This window comes from Paroedura picta, chromosome 4 (assembly GCF_049243985.1).
Source record: "Paroedura picta isolate Pp20150507F chromosome 4, Ppicta_v3.0, whole genome shotgun sequence".
Taxonomy (NCBI): domain Eukaryota; kingdom Metazoa; phylum Chordata; class Lepidosauria; order Squamata; family Gekkonidae; genus Paroedura; species Paroedura picta.
In genome coordinates this window covers 10,831,138-10,854,695 of record NC_135372.1, presented here as the reverse complement: position 1 = coordinate 10,854,695, position 23,558 = coordinate 10,831,138, and the positions used below count along the sequence as shown (strand labels likewise).

The window sequence follows — 23,558 nt, the reverse complement described above, 5'->3', positions numbered from 1 at the left end:
GTCTGGAGGTAATTCAGGCCAGGAGGTGACAGATGGCATTCACAGCCCCTGCTGGCGCCCCGTCCACCCCAAGAATTTCCTCAAGCAGTTTAACATACTTTCCAGTCAAACTAGAAATCCCCCCCCGGAGGGGAAAAACCCTCTAGGTTTTATAGGTAATAATTCCACGATTAAGCCTAATTTGGTGGTATTTTGATTAAAGGAGGGGGGATTCCTGTGCAGGACTCAAAGACTTCTGAGGGCCGGGGGGGGGGGGGGGCGAGCATTGAACTACAGGCTGCCTGGGGGGGGGGGGGGCAGAACATTAATTACCTAATTTTAGCATTGCAAGCTCCTGCACAGTGCCTTTGAGAGTGAACAGAACGGCATTAGTAGACTTTGGCCTCATTCTTTTGCATTGGGGATCCTCCAGTTCCCTCAGCTGGAATTACTAACATTTTGATCTTGTGCGTCCCCCCCCCACCCCCTGCTGGCCTCGATTTGTGCAACTTAACTTTTCATAAGCAGAGAAAACGCCATTCATTCAAACTAGAGCATGTTAAAGCCCAGCTGAATTCCTCCCCTCTCCCCACTTAAGCAGTGAGTTCAGTATGGCTTTCTTGAAGTAAATGGGCACGGGTTTCCAATCGTAGGTGCATGGAAAGATGGAAAGGCTCCCCCCCCCCCCTACTTTCCCCATAAGCTGCAGGCCTGTGCCATAGGTGTTCTTTCTCCCCTTGTGCTTCGGCTTTTATGGGACTGCTATTGCTTGGAGCAGGGAAGCAGCACAAGATGCAGCCAACGTCCTCTGCCCCCAGAATAAAACCCACCAAATTCAATATAGGGGATCCTGAGAAGGCATGCCGCTTTATGGCTGCCACTCTCCTACAGCGGAAATTAAGAGGGGAAAGAAGAGTGTCTTTTGAATATTCTGTTGGGGTAGAGATTCCCTGCCAGGTAGAAAATTACTTTTGCGGCCTACCGCTCTATGCCCCCCGCAGGGTCTTACGCTCTGCGGGTGAGAACCTGTTGGTCGTCCCCAGCCAGAAGGAAGCGCGCCTAGCCTTGACCAGGGCCAGGGCTTTCTCTGTCCTGGCCCCTACCTGGTGGAATGAGCTCCCGGGTGATCTGCAGGCCCTGCGGGATTTGTCAGCTTTCCGCAGGGCCTGTAAAACGGAGCTCTTCCACCAGGTCTATGGTTGAGGCTGGGGTCAGCAAATCAGGGACATCGCTCCCCCCCTAGGAGTTGGAGTGTACGCTACTCCCCTATCCTTTCCTCTTCACCTCTTAATAATTGGGGGAGGGATGGGATTTTTAGCCGCCACGTTATTAGACTGATATTTTAATGGGAATTTTAATGGGATTAGTTGTTGTGACCCGCCTCGAGCCTATCAGGAGAGGCGGGAAATAAATATAATAATAATAATAATAATAATAATAATAATAATAATAATAATAATAATAATAATAATAATAATAATAATAATAATAATAATAATAATAATAGTTTCTTGCCTCCCTTGAGTTGTGTGAGAGTTTTCAAGGAAAACCATTTTGGTCTTCCCCCACTATTGCCCCGTTCTGGTTCCAGGTCTTTGTCTCGAGGGGGAGGGGGTGTTATCTACTGTTGCAGCCTTCAGCACAGCCAGCAAGGGGCAGGGGGTTACAGCACTGACCTGAAATCTGGTGGAAACTGGTTCAGATCCCTGCTATCCTGAAAGCATGCTGAGGGACTTTGGGCCAGTGTCACTCAGCCTAGCCTACCTTGCAGGGTTGTATTGAGGATAAAATGGAGGCGAGCGAAGTCCCTATTTCGGACAAAAGGGGGGAAATCGGTATGTCCCCGGTCTGCCTAGAAGTGAAGGCTCAGGGGTGCTTGTTGCTGCCTTTGCCTTAAAGCCGCCAGGCTGCCCTCAGCATGGCCTCAAAGTACTCCTCGCTCTCAATGGACGCGCTGATGCCGCTGTAATAGTTCAGGAACTCTTCAGCTGTGACCTGTGAGGAGGGAGGACATGGACTGAGCTGGGGGGGTGGGGGTGTTTCTGGCTAAAGCCAACCCGCCCCTGGGGGGGGGGAGATGCTGGTTTTGCTGCTCCGCTTGAGATCCCCTGCAGAATCCTGCAGGCTCACCCCCCCCTTGCTGGGGGGGGGCAGACACCGGTGGAAAGAGCCTCATCCTGCCATTGAAGCCCACCTGCTCAGAGCGCCCTTTAAAGAGGAGCTGCCACCTGCCACTCACCTTCCCATCCTTGTCTGAATCAAAGCTGTCCAGGAAGGAACGAAACACCTGCTCCTCTGTCCACTCCCCACTCTTGAACTTGGGGTGGGCCTGGCTTTGGTAGACCCCCTGGAGGTCTTCAACGGTCACCAAGCCGTCCCCAGTCTTGTCCAGTTTCCTGAATGCCTCGCCAATGACCTTCTTCCGGGCTTCAGACATGGGAGGCTGAGGGGAGGAAAGGGGGTGTGTTCTAGGCGCGCACTCTGCCCTTTCAGGAGCTGCTAGCTATCCAAATGGAACCTTCACGGTCAAAGGCAGCGTATCTCCTTAAAGTTAGCATACCTTAAGAAAGCGGAAATGGCTGAACTAGGCCACCCAAGCAGCCCTCTGCATTTCAGCCCAAGTGCATCTCTCTTTCTGCACAGATCTCCAGGCTCAAACATGCATGTGCTACTGTCAGCCTGCAGAGCACACGGGATGTGGGGGTTAACGCAGCCACCATCCACAGCCTCGCCCTGGACAGGCTGGCTTTCAGCCCCCACACCTGGCCTTACCTCCCCCTCCCATGGTGAAGGAATTCTGCTAAGCTCACCCGCAGGGCCTCCAGGAACTCTGTGAAATCCAGCATGCCGCTCTGGCTCTTGTCACAAAGGCTGAAAATCTGCTGGGCTTCTTCCCACTCCAGAGAGAACCCAGCTGCCTGAAGACCCTTCAGGAATTCCTCCAGGTCCAAGGACTGGTTCTTTTCATGGGCCAGGATGCGAAGATGCCTGAAGCCAAGGGGTGGGGAGTGGGAGGCACCGTTAGCTCCATCATCCGCTATAATGGATACACCTCTTGCTTTTACTTAACAAAAGGATGGCCAAGATATACTTGTGGGTGTGACCCCTCCTATGATCTCAGAAGTCAGAGATGGACTGCACATAAATATTTATTGTGGGACGTTTGGGGAAGATTTAGACTTCTGTATAGAGGCATTTCCCCCTCTTGGCAACCAGCTGCTGAGCAGCATGGAAGATTTCTGTAGGGCAGGGGTAGTCAACCTGTGGTCCTCCAGATGTTCATGGACTACAATTCCCATTAGCCCCTGCCAGCAAATGCTGGCAGGGGCTCATGGGAATTGCAGTCCATGAACATCTGGAGGACCACAGGTTGACTACCCCTGCTGTAGTGGGTGGGGAAAATCAACTGAGAGAACCTCTCTCTCTCCCCCCCCCCCTCTCTACAGAATATTAGGACCATGAAATGGGTGGGCTAGAAGATTCAGGGCTGGCAAAAGGCAAAGAACTGCTTCATGCAACTTTGAAGAGAAAGAGTTTAAATAGATGGGTAGGCTTGTAGGTCTTAGTTGCCCCAGGGTGTAGAGACAGCCACGAGTCTAGATGGCTCTACTAGGGGACGTCTGAAGAAGAGAAATCTTAGGCATGAAGACTAAATTACTTCCTGATTATTTGATTTATAGACTGCAAGCAGCCTCAGGGAGGTTTACATCAATTGATTTTAAAAATCATAAACTGATCATCATAAATCATAAACATCCTAAAAAAACTACCAAATAAAGCCCCACCCATCTTCATTCTGGCCTGCTGTAGGCGCAGCAGAATGCGCATGCACGTTTGCGCTGCCAGCACGCCGGCGCCTGCGGCTCCCTCTTCCCGCCCCTCCAGGCCGCAAGGAAATCAGCCGCTTAAGCTTCTCTTCCCCCTCTCCCAAAGCAAGAAGCTTGTTGGGGCGCAAGCTGATCGGCCGCTTTGGTGGCCAATTTTCTTGCGGCCTGGCGAGCTTCTCGCTGCAGGGGGGGTGGGAAGAGGGAGCCACGGCCCAGTGCCGAGTCCTTCGTGGCCCGGCACCGGGCCACAGCCCGGGGGTTGGGGACCACTGCTCTAGTTCACTATTTGTATCCAAGGTTGGAGGAAAGCCATGGCAGTGAGTCAAGATTTCGCCTGCGAAGTGATTCGCAAATGCCTCACAGCTAATATCCAATTGGCTATTATTTGGGTGCCCCTCATCAAGGGCAGTCAGGGATTGAACTACCCTGAATAACTGAGCTGGGCATGAGTGCGCAGATGCAATGCATGTTAAGTAAAAGTTGCATTTCACTGACTTCATTGCCATCTCATAGACCTTTTATGCACTGGAGGTTTCATGCCGGGCTGCAGGCTGGAGTTTTAGTCATAGCAAGTTGCCCCACCTCTTCCTGCACCCACAAAGGGGAGCATTTGGCCTGGTGCACCTCATCCGCCTCCGAATTTTGCTCCTGCATGAGTGCTGGGGCAGTGAAGTTCCCAGTGCGTAAACAGTCATAGCCTTTCATCTGCATTCTATAAGATGCTCTCGATTCTTTGTCATGAGTCTTCCTCCAAACTCGCTCTAGTCGTCTCAGCTCCTGTTTCTTCCAGGGTGTCTCCTCAGTATACGCCAAATTAAACAAAGGCTCCTTGATCAGGAATTCCAAAAAGTCCATCCTATTGTCCCGACAATTTGCTCTCCCCATTCTCTTGGTCTCCAAGTGAAGCATGGGATAATGTCAGCTTATTTCTATAACTTGGCAAATCCCCTTTATCGCAGAGCGTTTTCGCCTGCATTGCTCAATGCCTTTCCATCCAAAGTATTACAAGGGAGATTTGCCAAGATTCCTTTCGAAAATAGACTATGTCCCTGTGAGTTAAACACTGCTGACACCATGCAACATATCTTACTGGATTGTCCCTTGTTTATTGCCCAGCGAAGGCATGTTATACCTCTTATACCCAAATGGAGAAATCATTCAAAAGACCTGATCTGCCAATTTTTGTTGAGCGATGATCATAGAATCATAGAGTTGGAAGGGGCCATAGAGGCCATCTAGTCCAACCCCCTGCTCAACGCAGGATTAGCCCTAAGCATCCTAAAGCTTCCAAGAAAAGTGTGTATCCAACCTTTGCTTGAAGACTGCCAGTGAGGGGGAGTTCAAGGATGCCAATGTCACCTTTATTATGGCTGAATTTGTGTCTTCAGTTTTTAAACTTAAACTGATTGATGTATCCTGACTATCTGTGCTCATGTTGCTAATCTGCTTTATGCCAATAAAGGTATTGTGTGTGTGTGTATACCAGGGGGCCCGCTTGAGATGGGGGCGGAGAGACATATGGGAGCTATCTAATTGATGGCGGCCTGCATCCTGTAATGCCAGTCACTGACCAGTCCATTTAGAGAAGTGCCAGGAGGTACTGGGTCCCGTAGAGCAGTGGTCCCCAATCTTTTTATCACCAGGGACCGGCCAACGCTTCACAATTTTACTGAGGCCCAGGGTGGGGGGTAGTCTTTTGCTGAGGGATGTCGCTGCTGCCGCCTGAGCCACTTGCTTTCCCGCCAGCACCCCTGACTTCCCGCTGTCCACTGGGGGGTGCTGCCAGCAGCAGCTGCACAGTGCCATGCCGAGGAGGAGCCCCAGCCATGGTGGCCGTCGGAGAGCACCAAAGGTGAGCTGGCGGCAGAGTGGCAGGGCAGCCCCTGAGGCAGCAGCTGGGGTGGAGGACAAGGAGGAGTCACGGACCGGTACCAACTGATCTACGGACTGATACCAGTCCCCGGACTGGGGGTTGGGGACCACTGCCGTAGAGCATTCAGGAATCCAATTGGATCCATAAGTCTCTGCGGGCGAGCTGAAATCTGCTCGGTGCCCAACTGAGATGGGAGTGGCAACCTAAGCTTGGGTCTTCAGAACATAGTGGTCCGAACATGGCACAGCTGTAGTTGTGACGGGATCCATGTTCAACACTGCACCAGAATGAGGTCCAGGGTGTGGCCTGCTTGATGGGTAGGGCCAACAACAAACTGCGAGAGCCCTAGTGTCAACATGGCTAACACCAGATGCAGCCCGTTGCCAGAGGACGGCAGTTCCACATGGATATTAAAGTCCCGCAGAATTAGCAGTCTAGGGAACTGTAAAGTCCAGGAGGCCGCCACCTTCAGCGGGGCTGGCAGGGCATCCGGGGGTGCATTGGGTGTGCAGTACACCAGCCACACTCTTGGTTGTGCCCCACCCGAGGAGTTCCTGGGATTTTAGGTGCAGGGAGAGCCCTGAAGGGGATCTGATCTCGGATCAGGATTGCCACCCCTCCTCCCCGCCCCACAGTCCGTGACTGATGGTGGACAGAGAACCTAGCAAGGGCTAGTTCTGTGAGAACGACTGTTTCGCCATCCTGGGTCCAGGTTTCTGTCAGGCAAGCCAGGTCTGCTCCCTGCTCTGCAAAATAGGCTTGCAGAGTGGAGGCTTTGTTGTTGATCAACCTGGCATTGCACAGCATCAGTGTCAGAGGTGGGGTGCTCACCTTTGTCTCCATCCTAGTGGCCCGAGAGATGGGGCGGAGGTTAGAAGGGGCCCGAGCTTGCTGTCATTTAATTGTGGGCTTCCTGGCGATAGTTATTTTGGGGGAAAGAATTCAGAAGTAGATGGGCTTTTTGCTTATTCTACCACCTCCACCACTGTGAATCAGCCTTTAGCACAGTAGAAGCAAAAACTGAGAGCATGTTGGAATTCCTCCCCATACCTGACCAAACCCTTAATTCCTGCCGGTCCTTTTTCCAGACACTTTGTTCTGAGCTTCACAATGGCCCTCGTGCTTGCCTCCATGTTCTGGTCCTTGATCCTAAGAAAATAAAGTCAACCAGGATTGATTTTAGCCTTTTTGGTCTTCACTTGCCCAAAGGACACTCACACTTTGAACCAGGTCATTTCCTCTCCATCAGGCTGGACTTGTCATCTGATGCAATTTGCAGCATCCAAACCATAAGAAAATGTAATAAAAATAATATACAAGGCCTGGCCAAATATTGAGGTAGAGCACAAGTACAAAGAAAAGGTGAAAACATAACATGGTCTCCTATTCCTGTTCCAGGTACTTCTCCTAAGTGATGCTTAAATAACTAGCTCTGCTTGAAGTTGTGATAGTTCAAAATTCCACAAGAGCTTAGTTATCTGGGTGGGACTTCTTCCTACTGCCACCTGCTGTGTGGACAAGATGAAGACGGAGTCCTGAGTTAAAAGTTCACTTTATCATTCAAAGCCTTTATTGGCACAGTAAAGGAAGGGCAAGGTGAGGGGGAGAGATACAGGAGGACCCCCTGCAATACAGAGTAAACAAAAACAGATGTCAGGCTTCAGAGTGAGACAGAATGCATTCAGGACCTCTCATTGCAAGTTGTAAAATATTTGCAATTGATTCCATTATACCAGGGTTCTGGGATGCCCAAAGAAACAGGCTTCAATGCATCCGAATGCTGTTACCTTTTACTAAAAAATAGCAGGCTAAGAAATTTAGCCCAGATGGCAAAATAAAATGGACAATTAAAGAAAACACGTGTGATTGATTCTACATAGCATTGTCCACAGGGGCAATGGTATGTGCTTTCACGTCAAGAGCAAGATTACTTTTTTGTGTAGATAATTTAGAAGTAACATGGCAGGGGGGGGGTCTATCCCATCCTGGTAACATTTGGATCTTCCTGCTTCAAGAGGAAGAGAATATATGGCTTCTTCATACAACCCCTTCCTTTCTCCAAGATATGAGGAAAGGTTGGGGGAGTTTGATCTGTTTAGCCTGGAGAGGAGTCGACTGAGAGGGGATCTGATAGCCATCTTCAAGGATTTAAAAGGCTGCCATGTAGAGCAGTGGCTCCCAACCTGCGGGCTACGGCCCGGTGCCGGGCCGCGAAGGCCATGGCGCCGGGCTGCGGCTCCCTCTCCCCGCCCCCCCCCGCAGTAAAAAACTTCCCGGGCCGCAAGCTTGCGGCCCGGGAAGCTTCTTACTGCGGGAGGGCGGGGAGAGGGAATCAGGGCCGTGCCGTGCCCGTGCGGGCTGCGCCTGTGCATTGCGCGGGCGCGGCCCGCGAGCGCGGCCCGATGTGCGGGCGCGGCCCGATGCGCGAGCGCGGCCCGCAGGTGTGGCCCGATGCGCGAGCGCGGCCCGCAGGTGCGGCATGATGTGCAGGCGCAGCCCGATGCGTGGGCGTGGCCCGCGCGGCTGCGGCCGCAGCCCAATGCCCTGCTGGTCCCCAGCCTAAGAAAGGTTGGGGACCACTGATGTAGAGGATGGAGCAGAGTTGTTCTCTCTTGCCCTGGAGGGACCGACCAGAACCAACGGGATGAAATTAATTCAAAATAAATTCTGTCTAAACATCCGGAAGAAGTTCCTGACAGTCAGAGTGGTTTCTCAGTGGAACAGGCTTCCTCGGGAGGTGGTGGGTTCTCCATCTTTGGACATTTTTAAACAGAGGCTGATTAGCTGTCTGCCGGAGAAGCTGATTTTGTGAAGGCTCAAGGGAGTGGCAAGTGACAGTGGATGAGCAACAAGGTTGTGAGTGTCCTGCATAGTGCAGGGGGTTGGACTAGATCAGGGGTAGTCAAACTGCGGCCCTCCAGATGTCCATGGACTACAATTCCCAGGAGCCCCCTGTCAGCATTCGCTGGCAGGGGGCTCCTGGGAATTGTAGTCCATGGACATCTGGAGGGCCACAGTTTGACTACCCCTGGACTAGATGATCCAGGAGGTCCCTTCCAACTCTATGTTTCTATGATACATGAACAGAATGTAGTCACGGTCATTGAAATACTGGGGTGAATTATTGGGTGGAGAGCCTTTCTCCACATCTGGTATACTCAAAGTGGGAAACAGTTCTGAAAATGGGGGAATGTCTTCTTATTTTCATATGCATGTATTATTTGTGTCAACTGTACCCCAGTATTTTTGCTTGTCTTGTATTTCATATAATGCTGACTGCTACTGTAAAAGGTTATGAAAATCAGTATGGAAACCCCCCCCTCTCAGTCTAGCCCCCTCTCCACGAGAACAGTGGAGGGAGAGCCACCCTGGCCGCTCTGAGATATCAGGAAAGAGGGCAGGTTTAAAATGTGTGTGGTTGGCAGGCTGCTAAACGGAAGGGGTGTGTGTGTGTGTGTGTGGGAAAACAAATGTACCACAAAGAAGCATAAACAGCTTGTTTTTTTTTGGGGGGGGGAGAAGGGTTTGAGCTGCAAAACCAGAGCATAGTGAACTCTTAAGTGAGATTCAGTGTGAACTGGGAGGTTCCAGTTTGGATTTCCAGAGGTATTTCCTGAAGGGTGGATAAAAGGCCGATTCATTCCCACAGGCTCTTTCCCCCTTTCCACAGGCCTCCCTGTCTCAATGTCCCCGTCCCCCCCACCAGCCAGCTTTTCTGCTCACCCGCCCTTCTCCTGGTGCCAGGTTTTGTGGGTTCCCCTTGTTTGCCCTTACCTGGAATCCTGCTGCGTTCAAACTGCACCTCCAGCTCTGCTGCTGTGTTTGGGGAAACCTAGCGCGATCCCTATAGCGATAGCTCATCAGTTGCTAGGACTGGACAGACCCCAAGGGAAACCAGGGCAGGCAGAGTAAGATGAGACACACACAGTACTCTCTCAACAAGACTCCAGCGGTTCCCCTGCACTGGGTTGTGTCTTGGATGCACATCTAAGGAGGTGGGGAGCTCACCCTCCCTGGCCATCTTCAAGCAGCCGCTGGACAGAGACAGATCCTGGATGCTTGAGGCTGATCCTGCATTGAGCAGGGGGTTGGACTAGACGGCCTGTGTGGTCCCTTCCCACTCTAGGATTCTCTGAGTCTAGTTCAGCAGTGGAAGGGGCTGCCTGAGGAGGTGGGGAGCTCCCCTCACTCAGGGGACTGCAAGCTAGCCTGTGTTGTCCAAAGGCTCCAAAGTCTGGAATTACTTCCAGACAGTGGAGGCAACCCACCTAGCAGAGTGCCAGCTCTGTAGGCAGAGGGTTAGTCGTGGAAGACAGAAGCGTCACTACACAATTAGCGGCCTCATGAGCCACCTGAAGAGGCACCACCAGGCTGTCCTGCTTCAGGGGGAGAGACAGGCTGGCAGTGGGGTGCCTGCGCAGGTACAACACGAGGCTGGAGAGTCTCCCCGGGACCTCCACCTCCAGAGCTCTCCCTAAGAGTTCTGCTCAGGGGGCAGGTGGAGTTAGAGGGAGGCAAGCGACCATGGTGGAGATGCTTGCCCAGGCTGGCAGTGGCATGCCAAAAGGGGGGTTTGAGGTAGGGTGTAGGGCCGCGAAACATGACCTAGCTGCGCTCATGGCCGTGGGAGGGTACCCCTTTCGTCTGGCCGACGACTTGTACTTCCGCCGACTATGCCGTCGCATATCCACCTGGTACACACCTCCTAGTTGTACCACGATTAGCAGGGCAGTGTTTCCCTCTCTTTATAGGGCAGCCAGGTGCTGCGTGGAGGTAGAGATGTCCTGAGCTTCAGGGACCGTACACTTCACGTCGGATATATGGACATCATGCCATACGCAGGATGCGTACATCTCGCTGACTGTGCATTGGTGGGATGTACTGGGTGGGGTCGAGCCTGTTAGGCAGGGTGAGGGCTGCCGGGCAGGCTATCGCCATGCCTTGCTGCACATCGAACCCTTCGATGTGCGGCACACGGCAGACAACATTCAAGGCACCATCCGTAGAATAGTAGATGGATGGGTAGGAAGCGGGACGGGGCTCACCAAGGCCTTCTTGGTGACAGATGGTGCCCTAAACATGGCCAAGCCTGAAGCACATCTCCTGTGCGGCCCACCTTCTCCACCTCGTGGTTAAGGATGCCCTTGGGATCGGCTCCAAGGGAACCGGTTCATCCGCCAAAGCCATTGACTTCTGGCATCTCATCGAGAAGTGCCGGAAGATCGTGGCGCATTTCTCTCACAGCTCGTACGACGTCTCGAGGCTGGAGAGAAAGCAGGTCCTGATGGGCGTGCCGCAGCACTGCCTTATCAGAGATGTCAGCATGCGCTGGAACTCCACCCGTGCCATGCTTGAGCGCTAGGTGGAGCAGAGGAGAGCCTTAGACACCCTTGTCCAGGAGACGAGGATGTTTATGCCTGGGGAGTGGCTCACCCACCGAGAGTGGGAGATCATTTCTCAGACCGTGGAAGTTCTTGAGCCCTTCAAGACTATCACGGAGGTGCTCTCGTCTGACATGGCGAGTTTGGATCTGGTCGTGTCCATGGTCCACAAGGCCGTGTGGTGCTGGCCCCCTTCCTTGACCCGGCTCGAGGACGTGCAGACACTGTTCCAGCCGTGCGCGCGCTTGCAAGGAGGCTTCTAAGAGGGCTTGAGAGCCGCTTTGAGCCCCTCTGCAAGTCAGGACATACAGGCTCGCCGCCATGTGTGATCCACGCATCAAGGGCAGCATAGTGGAGAGGGAGAGGAGCTTTCATGAATGGTGCGAGCTGCTCATTCAGAGGCTTGTCTTGTGGAAGTCCAAGGAGCCTGAGGTGTCAGGCCAGGCAGGGGAGGAAGGAGCCAGTACGTCCGCTGCTCCTCCCCCCCCCAGCCTCAGCTGCCACATCAGCCACTGTGGGCCACCCCAGCGAGAAGGCTGAGCAGGGCAATTTCTTGCTAGGGTTCCTCCAGCCCACTCCTTCTCTCAAGGGCAGCGGGTGCCCGAGGGAGGACAGTGCGTGAACCCCAGGAGTCTGAGAACGCCTGTCCCTTAAGCTACTGGGCCAGGATGGAGGCGGTCTGGCCGGCCCTCTCCCGCCTGGCCCATGTCTACCTTTTGTGCCTGCCAACGAGCATCCAGGATGTGGCCTGAGTAGAGCAGGTGAAGTTGTGGTGGTTGAAGGCGGGGAGGTGATGGGAATGGGAGAACTGCTCTCACATCATTTCCCATCTTTCCCCATCATCTCCTGTCTGGAGGGTGGCATCTACATGCCAGACCTGGGAGAGAGAGTCCCTTCCTGGCCTGCTCTGTTAGACGTCAATGCAAGTCAATGGGGCCATTGACTTTCATTGGAAATCCTTCCCCTGCCTTCCCCGGGGCCTGGGGGGGAGGGGGTGTAAGTTGCACCCCTGAAATTTCTTGGGGAGCTCAGGGAACATCTTCCCTGACTCCCCTGCAAGTTTCAAGAAGATTGGACCAAGGGGTCCAATCCTAGGGGCTCCCCAAAAGGGTGCCCCCATCCACTCAATTGGATAGAATGGAGTGTCAGGTAAGATTCTTTGTTTCCCCAGAGATTTCTATAGGGAATGGTCTTTGGGGAGCCCCCACGATGGGATCCCCTGGTGCAATCTTCCTGAAACTTGCAGGGAATTGAGGGAAGACCCTCCCTAAGCTCCCATGCAAGTTTCAAGAAGATTGGAACAAGGGGTCCCATCCTAGGGGCTCCCAAGAGCGTGGGAAAAAAGTGATTTCATTAGGAATTGAACAAGGAAATTGGCAACTTACACCCCTCTATATGGCAGCCTCTTAAATATTTGAAGATGGTTATCAGATCCCCTCTCAGTCGTCTCCTCTCCAGGCTAAACAGACCAAGCTCCCCAACCTTTCCTCATACGTCTTGTTCTCCAACCCCCTTCACCATCTTTGTTGCCCTCCTCTGGACATGTTCTAGTTTGTCAACATCCCTCTTCAACTGGGGTGCCCAAAACTGAACACAGGACTCCAAGTGAGGCTGAACCAGATCAGAGTAAAGCGGTACCGTCACCTCCCGTGATCTGGACACGATACTCCATATGATACAGCCCAAAATCCCATTTGCCTTTTTAGCCACTGAGTCACACTGCTGACTCATGTTCAATGTATGCTCTACTAAGACTCCTAGATCCTTATTGCACATGCTACTGCCAAGACAAGTCTCCCCCATCCTATATTGGTATATTTGGTTTTTCCTACCTAAATGCAGAACTTTACTTTTGTTCCTATTGAACTTCAATTTATTCAGTTTAGCCCACTTCTCGAGCCTATCAAGATCATCCTGTATTCTGTTGCTGTCTTCAGTTGTGTTTGCTACCTCTCCCAGTTTAGTATCATCTGCAAATTTAATAAGAATCACCTCTAATCCCTCATCCAAATCATTCATAAATATGTTGAACAACACAGGCTCCAGGACAGATCCTTGGGGTACTCCACTTGTCACTCTTTTCCAAGAAGATGCTGAACCATTAACAAGTACCCTCTGGGTACAATTTGTCAACCAGTTATTGATCCACCTGACAGAATTAGGATCCATACCGCAGTTTACCAACTTCTCAACAAGAACATCATGTGGAACTTTATCAAAAGCTTTACTGAAATCCAGATAAACTATGTCCACGGCATTCCCCGGATACAGCAAGGTAATCACTTTCTCGAAAAAAGAGATAAGGTTGGTCTGACATGACTTGTTCTTGCGAAACCTGTGCTGTGTCTTAGAAATCACAGCTCTCAGCTCCAGCTGCTCAAGGACCAAGTGTTTATTTGTTCCAAAATTTTGCCAGCTACAGATGTCAAGCTGACGGGTCGATAATTATCCGGATTCTCCTTTTTCCCTTTCTTGAAGATGGGGACAACATTTGCCCGCCTCCAATCATCTGGCACCTCACCTGTTCTCCAAGAAGTTTCAAAAATAATGGACAGAGGTTCAGAGATGACATCTGCAAGTTCTTTTAGTACCCTTAGATGCAGTTCATCTGGCCCAGAAGACTTTGTTTCATTTAATGAAACTAGGTGTTTGTGGACTGCTCCAACAGTGAACCTAGGCCACCATTCCAATCCCCCGTTGTGTTACTTTTTCCCCACATTGAGCACTATTTCCCTCACAAGAGAAGACTGAGGAGAAATAGGAGTCAAGCAGTTCAGCCCTTTCTTCATCATCTGTTATAATTTCACTTTCTTGTCCTTACAGTGGTCCTATTGTGTCCCTATTCCTTTTCTTGCTTGAAATATAACTAAAGAAGCTTTTTTTGTTATGTTTAGCATTTCTTGCTAGCCTAAGCTCATATTGAGCTTTAGCTTTTCTCACATTCCCCGTACAATTATTAGTTATTTGTGTATACTCATCCTTGGTAATGTCTTCCTTCCATTTCCTAAATGACTCTTTTTTATTCCTCAAATCTTTTGACGACTGCTTATGGAGCCAACTTGGCTTCCTTAGGCTCCTCCCATCTTTTCTTCTCAAGGGAATTGTTTGTGATTGAGCCTTCAGTATTTCACTTTTAAGAAACTCCCTGCCCTCTTGGACTCCCATCTCTTTAAGTCTTTCTGACCACGGGACTCTACCCAACATGTGTTTAAGTCTGTTAAAATTGGCTTTCCTGAAGTCCAGTCTGTATGTCCAACTACGTAAAGGTTTTCTCTTTCCCACAATTGAAAATTCCAAAAGCACATTGTCTCTACTACCAAGTGTGCCCACTACTTCCACCTCATCTACCAGTTCTTCCCTATTGATGAGAATCAAGTCTAAAATAGCAGAGCCCCTGGTTCCCCTCTCTACCTTTTCGGAAATGAAGCTGTCGGCAAGACAACCACATCCTCTTTGGCCAACTGTGGCTGCTCTCCACCTTGTGGTATGTTAGGTTTAGGAGGCACCACAACATCATCTTCTGCTTGTTTCCTTCCACTATTTGGGAGCTGTTGATGCTCAGAAGGAAGTTGCAGAGGGGAATAGTTCTTCGCAGCTCCCCTCCACACACCCAGGTGAGCAGGCCTGCCATTCTCCCAAGGATGATGAATACCAGCTAGCCCTCACCTAGCACTGCCCTTTGATTGGACTGCTGCACAGGGACACGGACCTTCCCTCCACAACATTTCCTTCTTGTGCTGAGTGCTCCCTGTTCGCAGAGAGGGCCGAGGGGATGAAGCCCCTCCCTCCTAGATCATATGACGCACCAAATGGGACAAGCCCTTGGAGGACTCCTTGTGAAGAAAGCCTAGGCTCTCCTCCTCTGTGCTGGCCTGGCGCAAACCACTTTTGCTCCCTGTTGCAACCCCTCTGTGAGTGTCCTGCATAGTGCGGTGGGTTGGACTAGATGACCCATGAGGTCCCTTCCAACTCTATGATTCTATGATTCTCTCCCCTATAACCCCTTGTTCTTCTGCAGGCAACCAAGGGGGCTTGATTCCCATGCTCCACCCGAGCATCAGGGCTGTACACTGGTGCTCTCAAAAGAGGAGTGCAACCTGGTCCTAGAAGATGGAAGCCAGGCTGTCCGATTGGGGGAAGGAGTCTGATTGGGGTTAATGGCAGACCAGAGTGCAGACAAAGGTTCCAAAAGAGTGTTTAATGTGCACCACCAAGGAAAAGCTAAACCGAGGACAGTGTGCAACAAACCCCAAGAAGGAGGCAGGCACTTGGAGGTTAGCGGCTGCTTCCAGTGAGACAGAGGAAGAACCAGTGGGGCTCGTCCCCATGGTAACAGTCATTCCATGGAAATGTTCCAATCTTAAAAGGGTTTACAAGGGAGTCAACCCCATCCGATGCAACAGGGTTTGCTTAGGGTAAAGGCACTTGGGATCTTAAAACCATCGACATAAGATGTGTATTTCCTTTGGTTAGTCTGGGGACCAAACACGGCTGGAGAGTCAGAAAAGCTTGGAGAGAGAGAATGAGGGCAGAAGGAAGTCTTGGACAACCTGCATTGGAAGGCCAGATCCAGTGCCTGTTTACGAGGGTATAGAGCCATGGTACTCTAGAGCAGGGGTAGTCAACCTGTGGTCCTCCAGATGTTCATGAACTACAATTCCAATGAGCAAACGCTGGCAGGGGCTCATGGGAATTGTAGTTCATGAACATCTGGAGGACCTCAGGTTGCCTACCCCTGCTCTAGACTGCAGGTGTCCCAACTGCTTTGAGCACGGGGGCCTTCTCGCACAGTGTGGAGAGGGCAGCCACAAAACAGCTGCCACGGGAGCTGAAGCCAGCCACAAAAAGGGACGGTGGTAGCTGTCGCTCAACCATGCCTTTTTAAAAACCTGCACAGCCAATCAAATCTTCTGTGGCCAATCAGAAGCAGTGCTGGGCGAACATCCCACCTAGCCCCACCCACTGCCAGAAAGACGGCAGGAAAGGTGCCCGCGGATGCCACCTGTTGGGGACCTCGGCCATATACAATCCGTGGACGTGGCACGCTCCTAATTAGCACCGCTCTTATTTATTGCTTGGAGTAATGAGGAAGTTTGAGTAATGAGGAAGCCCATCAGGATTCATATAAGCGCTTTGCTCCCTTTTTGTAAGTTTTGTCAAACTAAGGAGAATTTGCCACAATGAGACATCTTCAAGTTTGCTGCATCCAGCATCAGTTCTGCTGCCCCCAAGAGAGGGGGGACGTGGGAGGTGACATCGCTTGGAGGGTCTGGCTGACATGAAAACTAACCAAGGAAACGTGAGACAAGCTGAGGGGCAAAGGGGCACACGGACAAAGGCAGAGGTTGCAGACCATCTTATTCAGAAGCACTGGTCACCCTTCTCCCCCAAACAAACGGGGGAGAGCATGAACAAAGATCCCCTCTCCCCCCTTTTGGTAAGTTCAGAGTCAAAATGATGGGTATGCAATGTCTGTTTTTGTCTTCTGTATTTTTGGGTTCAGATCTATTGAACCAGAAAGAATGCTGGTATTCCCGTGAAAAACCCAAATCCCAATATAGGTAGAACATTTGGAACTGGGGATTTTTCTGAAATTCTGATTTTGTTTCCAGGCCCAATTGACCCAAAGTGAAAAATGCCCATGGCAAGAAAAAGCAGCAGCAGGAGTAAAGCTGTTCAAGACAGCCAAGGAGGAGCTTAGCGGGGCTCTCTGGGGTGTGGTCCCTTTGGACTGGACTGCCCAAAAGAGCTCACCAGGTGAGCTGAGGTGGGCTGGGCTGGGGCTTTGCAGGGCAGCCCAGTTTAAACCAATATGCCCGACAGGGTCCACCAAGGAGCTGATCCCGAGGGGGGAACTCTCCCTGCAGATACTGCTGGCTGAGCTTGCTTTTCTTGAAGTCCAGTTTAAACTGGGCAGATGGAGTGGTGAGTCCCAGGAGCTCCCGTGGGGTTCAGAGCACCTTCTGCACAGAACAGCCGATCCCAACCAGGCTTGTTCTTCTTGCAGTCCAATTTCAACTTGTCTGCAGGAGAAGACAGCCCTAGGAGCTGATGCATAACACAGAGCACATTGCTGTATGTGGCAAAGGCGATCCTAGCTGGGCTGGCTTCTCAGAATCACACAGAGCTGGAAGAGACCACCAAGGGCCATCCTGTCCAGGCCACCATTGCCTCAGGGACTTAAAAACCACACACTCCTGACAGGTGCGCATCCAATCTCCTCCCAAAAACTTCCAGCCAAAGCTCCCCCAGGCAGCAGATTCCATTTACAAACAGCTCTCCCTCTCCTGCACTCCAATTTGAACTGGGCTGCAGGGGAAGCTGGGACAAATCCTTATGTGAAGAGAGCAATCTGCTCCCAGCAGCACAGCAGATCCTGGGGCTGGCTTCTTCTGCAGTCCAGTTAGAACTGGGCAGCACGAGAAACCAGCCCCAAGCATAGCAGGGGGAAATAGTCTGCTCCCCCCCCCCCTGCACAGCTGATCCTCAGGCTATCTTTAACCTAAAGGTTAAAGCTGGCAGACACTCATGGGAAGTGTAGTCCATGGGCATCCGGGGAGCAACAGTTTGGCCACCCCTGCTTTAAAGGGACTGCAGTGGAAACCTGACAAAAAGCTGGGAGGCAGGTGCAACACACCCCCACCCTTCCTTCGCTGCTTACGGATCTACCCAAATATATCTGAGATTCCCCACCAACCAGTTTTCCTGAGAAAACTCAATTACATATGGGATGCTGAAATCTACCAGTATTTGGGGTGTGTGTGTGTGATTTTTTGCTCAAGTAGATCTGAATGCACACCCTCTGGGACAACAGACAGTGGGTGTTGGGCCTTATTAAGTTGCTTCCAAAAGGTCCCAACATACATATATTTGATGGTGTTCAAGCTCTGAGTTAGCCATCCATCCACCCCTCCCTCCAAGAGGGGACCTGTGCTGTGATTCAGCAGACTGATGCAGCAAGAGGGGTTTGCCCCACAGGAGGGAGAAAACATCTAAGAGCAATGCTAAATAAACTTCAGGGAGGCCATCCCCCCTCTGCTGCCTTGCTGCTGCCAGGGTGGGTGAATTCCTGCTTCTCCTACAAGCCACCCTGGTCTCCCAGTCCCAGCTGGGGAGGGGGTCAGGGACTGGGGCATTGGTCAGCCCCTGGTCTATCTCAAGAACATGTCAGCGCAGGAGGATTTCTGCAGGTCCAAAAGCCTATTGAAGCAGAGTCCCCAGGCTTCAAGGCTGCTGAAGGGGCTGGGGCATCCCAGCACTGGGAGGGTCCCCGGAGGAGAGAACTGCAGCTGGGGTTGCTCACACAGTTGTCCCAAACAAGCTCTTGCCTGATTCCTGATCATCGTCACACAGAGAGAAGTCTCTGGGGTCCACACCCAAGGTACAGTTGGTCTCTAGAAAGAGGCCACAATCCGGAGAGCTGCTCTGGCTCTGGGCTCCGGGCACGGGACTCAGCCGCTCCCCTTCGGCCATGTATGCCAAGAGATTGTCCAGGACGGGCCGGCTGCGGCAGATTTTGGTCAGCAGGTGGCTCCGGTGCTTCAGCTGTGCCATCAGGGCGTCCTTTTCTTGGAGCAGCCCCAGGAGTTTCTGTGTGTTTGCCTCCGAGGCGAGCAGCTTTTCCTCCAACGTGGCAATCTCCCTGTGGAAGGAAAGGAGAGAAAGGCCCATGAAGGAGAGCCAAGCCTTGCATCTGAGTCCCAGAGGCTAGAAGACATGCACAGGGGTGGTTGTATGAATGCTACGGAAGCCGGGGAGGACGGCCACTTTTCACCTCCTTTCAAAGGAAGTGGCGAGTTTGCCAGCCCAGCCACTGGGGATCAAGGTCATTCATACAATCCTCTGGACAGCAGGCTGAGGAAGCAATCTGGACCTTGCCTGTTCCCAAGCTCACTGGACAGGAAAGCAGCATCAGTAACACTGGAAGTGTTTACCTTACTGGCTTTGCTTGTTGTTCAGAGGACTGATGGCCTAAGGGAGGTCCTCCAAAAAGTAAAAACACAGCTGAATGCTTTCTAAGACCCCTCTTGAGGAGGGAGAGCATTCAAAAGAACCAAAGCAAGGAAGGCAGAAGTGTTACATCAACATGCAATTTTGTCATCTACTTCAGTGGTCCCCAACCTTTTTATCACCAGGGAACGGTCAACGCTTGACAATTTTACTGAGGCCCGGGGGGGGGGGGGTAGTTTTTTGCCAAGGGATGCCGCCTCTTGAGCCCCTGCTCCATTTGCTTTCCCGCACCTGTCTTCCCACCGCCTGTTGGGGGTGCTGCCAGCAGCAGCTGCACAGTGCCACGCCGAGGGAGAACCCCAGCCATGGCGGCCACTGGAGAGCACCAAAGCCCCCAAGGCAGCAGCCGGGGAGGAGGGCAAGGAGGAGCCGCGGCCCGGTACCAAGTGATCCACAGACCGGTCCCCAGACCGGGGATTGTGGACCACTGATCTACTTGACAATTAAATAGCATTACAACATTATAACTGTAGTTTCCTCTTGGTGGGATAAGCTTACCTATCAGGTGGCCCTTCAATCCTGCTCCCAAGAATACCCTGTGACCTTAAAGACTAACAACATTTGTGGCATGCAGCATGAAAGCTCCTCCCCTGCCAAAAATTTTGTTTGTTTTTAAGGCTCTACTGCAGTGGTCCCCAACCTTTTTATCACCAGGGACCGGTCAACACTTGACAATTTTACTGAGGCCCGGGGGGGGGGGGGGTTAGTCTTTAGTCGAAGGACCTTGCCGCCGCCTGAGCCCCTGCTCCACTTGCTTTCCCGCTGGCACCCTTGACTTCCCGCCGCCCGCTGGGGGGCGCTGCCAGCAGCAGCTACACAGCGCCACACCTAGGGGGAGCCCCAGCCACGGTGGCCGCTGGAGAGCACCAAAGGTGAGCCGGTGGCAGAGTGGCAGGGCAGCCCCCGAGGCAGCAGCCGGGGAGTATTGATCTACGGACTAGGACCGGTCCCCGGACTGGGGGTTGGGGACCACTGGTCTACTGGATTCTGGCTCTTTCCTACTGCTACGGGTCCAAGCTGGATAGCCCGTCTGATCTTGGAAGCTTAGCAGGGCAGGCTGTGGTTAGCACTTGGAAGGGTGACCTCAATGGCAAACTGCCTCTGAATGTCTCTTGCCTGGCAGCGAAAAAGAATCTCCTGGCTACATTACACACATGCCGTATGAAGAATAACCAAACAATATGCTAAATAACCTACCGTTATTGAGATTCCAGCGGTCTAGGAATAATCTAAGTTATCTTTTGGGGGGGAGGAGGGTACTCTTGACTAGGTCACCTCCGTGATGACACCTTTTACCACCCAATCTCCTAGGACTGACCTGCTGGAGGCAAGGATAACAGATGGAATCTTTCTGGACCCGTGCACCACCAGTAGTACTGGAGAAGCCTACAAAAATCAGATGAGCAACCTGGGAAACGCCCAAGCCTTAAAAAAAAAGAAACCCCACAATGCTCTTGGACAAGGCACTCGACTGTGTCTGGGGAACGGAGTGCTAGTTCACAGATATGCCAGATGAAGTCAAGGGCAGTGTGTGTTAACCTGCCCCAGAATGGTCTGTGCTGCAGAATTTGAGACTGCACATGGTGAGATCAATCTTTCAGGGAGCCCCTTTGATTCCTGCATCCTCCAGAGCAGCCAGTGTGATGCCCATCCTTGTCTTGGTACCTTGAGAGACTGGGCTGAATGCAGCTCCAGGGGCTGAGTGGAACGAAACTAAACTGACCACAGTGACCATGCTGTGCCAAGCACTATCTGGGCTCTCCACGTGCATAGCTGCTGGTGCACAGTCACCGTTCCTATGAATTGAGCATTCATATCTCTAGCAGGTTCAGAAGGCATGTGTTGTCCTTTGTGTACTTTGGGGAAAAGGTCCCTTCCTGTAAACTTGTTGCCAGTTTCACCCCAAACTACCAAGAGTCTCAAAGTGACTTACTATTGCCTTCCTTTTCCTCCTCCTACAACAGGCACCCTGTGAGATAGGTGAGGCTGAGAGAACTCTGATATTCCTGCTCGGTCAGAACAGCTCTAACAGGACTGTGATGAGCTGTGGTTACGCAGCTGGCTGAATGTGGGGGAGGAGCGGGGAATCAAACCAATACTCCTAACCACAACACCAAGCGGGCTTTCTGGGTACGGTTTCGGCCTGTGGACATGTCTGCAGCTCTTATGGGAATTCTTCTTTGCATCTGTGAAGCCCTCTGCTGGGGACAATTACCCTAGTGGCTTGATTTCTTTGGGGAGGTCTCTGATCGTCTCACACTGACCTAATGTTGGGTTCTAGAATCATTGCTGAGACTTCAGCCCTGGTATGGGCTTTTGCTCTGCAAATATCAACTGCTTGAATCAGTATCCAACTGGGGCTTTCTGAATCCCTTTCCTTGATCTCACTGTCTGAAACACTGAAGACAATGTAGTCTCTTTGCATGAAGTCTATGGAAGCCCCAAATTCAAAGTAGAATGAGCAACCTACACCTGCTGTCTTTTTTTCTCTTGGGCTCTTAGTAATTCTGGAATGCAGCAAGGGCTTCTGCAATATATAAACCAAGGTAGGCATGTTCCTGTATATTTCTAATGTCTTTTTTGCAGTGTAGCCTTATAGCAATTTTATAGTCCCCTGATTTTGGGGTCTCCAATATGGAGCCTATGAGTTCTGCCCACAGCTTGCCTGGCACCTGCCAAGCATTTTTAAGAAGTGGGTGGAGGCCACATGGGGCTTTCACCAAGCAAGGTTGCTCAGTAGCTGTACAGATTTTTAGATCAACAGAGGGTTTGTACATTATTTCTTTTTAATGCAGGATTCCAAGCCTGGAAGCTCCTCAGAAAATTGACACTTTCTCTGAGGCATGGTGGAGGAGGGTAAATTCACCTGTCACATCACCCATTAGCTATGCTCAATAAGCTAGCAGACAGGTATGTTGCGGTTTTTGATTTTATACTGTAAACCACAAGGAGACAACATTTGCATAGAGTGGTGGGGTAAAAAGATAAATAAAAAGCAGGGAGTTTGGAGAACCCAACAGGCAGAATATGGTAATGTTACAGCAACAGGTCTATGAGGTTGTTCTTTTTTTTAAAGGAACAACTAAAAAGCCCTAATTGCAGGAGAAGGACAGCGGAAGCTGCAGCTGGGAGACAGGGGCAGCGAAACTGCAGGGAAAGATGCCAGGTAGAAGCCCAATGGCTGCCCCAGAAGCAAGAGGGGAACTGTACCAGTCCATCAACGTGCAGGAACTGGGAAGCAGATCTGTAGCGAGTTGACGACCAGTAGGAAAACATTTCCTAACAATCTGTTGCTTGGTGGCTTTGAGATAACATCTCCCTTAAAAAGAATAAAGTCCTTATTTTGACACAACAACAACAAAAAAGAATCCAATAGCACCTTTAAGACCAAGCAAGATCGATTCAAAGCGTGAGCTGTCGAGTGCCTTGAATCAATCTTGGTTGGTCTTCAGGGTGCTTATGGGCTCTATTTGAGAGCCAGTTTGGTGTAGTGGTTAGGAGTGCGGACTTCTAATCTGGCATGCCGTGTTGGATTCAGCACTCCCCCACATGCAGCCTGCTGGGTCACCTTGGGCTCGCCACGACACTGAGAAAACTGTTCTGACCAAGCAGGAATATCAGGGCTCTCTCAGCCTCACCCACCCCACAGGGTGTCTGTTGTGGGGAGAGGAAACGGAAGGCGACTGTAAGCCGCTTTGAGCCTCCTTCGGGTAGGGAAAAGCGGCATATAAGAACCAACTCTTCTTCTTCTTCAGTAATCTCAAGGCTCTCTCAGCCTCCCCGCCTCACAGGGTGTCTGTTGTGGGGAGAGGAAAGGGAAGGCAAATGGAAGCCTTTGGGAACTCCTTTGGGAAGAAAAAAGTGGCATATAAGAACCAACTCTTCTTCTTCTTCAGTAATCTCAGGGCTCCCTCAGCCTCACCCACCCCACAGGGTGTCTGTTGTGGGGAGAGGAAAGGGAAGGCGACTGTAAGCCGCTTTGAGCCTCCTTCGGGCAGGAAAAGCGGCATATAAGAACCAACTCTTCTTCTTCTTCTTCTATTTTTGTTGAGCTACTTCAGACCAACCCGGCGACCCAGCGGAATCTGTATTTCGAAAAGAGATTTGGGGAACCAAAACCTCCGGACTGCATTTCCCACGAGTCAGCCATGTGACCCCTGGGCATGCAGGCCGTGCAGAGCGTGCAGATCCAGGCCCTCCGCCGTCGGGCACTTCACCTGTCCTTGGCCTCGCGCAGCCCCTGCAGAGCGCCGCACATCTCCCGGTCCTTGCGGATGAGGCTCTCGGCCTGGCCGCGCACCGTCTGCTCCGCCGCCGCCAAGCGCCGCTCCAGCTCGGCCACGCGCCCGTGCAGCGCCGCCAGGTGCGCGTTGGCCTCGCGGATCTGGACGGGCGTCGGCGGCGCGCACGGGGCGGCGGGCGCCGAGGACATCCTCGCCCGGGCAGGCCGCGCTTCCGGCCACGCCCGCCAATCGGAGCCTGGCCCCG

General features: G+C 51.8%; 2 protein-coding genes across 2 annotated transcripts; both read right to left on the bottom strand.

Moving 5' to 3' along the window:
* Positions 1-487: 487 nt before the first annotated feature.
* CAPS (calcyphosine) lies at positions 488-9,679 on the bottom strand. Its single transcript, XM_077336253.1, has 5 exons — positions 9,454-9,679; positions 6,730-6,828; positions 2,790-2,967; positions 2,219-2,422; positions 488-1,974 (listed from the first exon to the last, which is right to left on the bottom strand). Exons 2-5 carry the CDS (start codon positions 6,810-6,812, stop codon positions 1,873-1,875), a joined length of 567 nt encoding a protein of 188 aa, XP_077192368.1. The 5' UTR covers positions 6,813-6,828; positions 9,454-9,679; the 3' UTR covers positions 488-1,872.
* A 3,589-nt stretch (positions 9,680-13,268) lies between these two features.
* Positions 13,269-23,542, bottom strand: VMAC (vimentin type intermediate filament associated coiled-coil protein). Its single transcript, XM_077331831.1, has 2 exons — positions 23,288-23,542; positions 13,269-18,702 (listed from the first exon to the last, which is right to left on the bottom strand). Exons 1-2 carry the CDS (start codon positions 23,500-23,502, stop codon positions 18,360-18,362), a joined length of 558 nt encoding a protein of 185 aa, XP_077187946.1. The 5' UTR covers positions 23,503-23,542; the 3' UTR covers positions 13,269-18,359.
* Between the last annotated feature and the right edge of the window lie 16 nt (positions 23,543-23,558).

Excerpts from the sequence above, each read along its gene's own strand:
- CAPS (XM_077336253.1), bottom strand. The coding sequence starts at position 6,812 with ATGGAGGCAAGCACGAGGGCCATTGTGAAGCTCAGAACAAAGTGTCTG. Across the intron at positions 2,423-2,789 it reads AGTTCCTGGAGGCCCTGCGG|CCTCCCATGTCTGAAGCCCG; the intron begins GTGAGCTTAGCA and ends TCCTCCCCTCAG. Across the intron at positions 1,975-2,218 it reads ATTCAGACAAGGATGGGAAG|GTCACAGCTGAAGAGTTCCT; the intron begins GTGAGTGGCAGG and ends CCCTCCTCACAG.
- VMAC (XM_077331831.1), bottom strand. The coding sequence starts at position 23,502 with ATGTCCTCGGCGCCCGCCGCCCCGTGCGCGCCGCCGACGCCCGTCCAG. Across the intron at positions 18,703-23,287 it reads CTGCGCGAGGCCAAGGACAG|GGAGATTGCCACGTTGGAGG; the intron begins GTGAAGTGCCCG and ends TTCCTTCCACAG.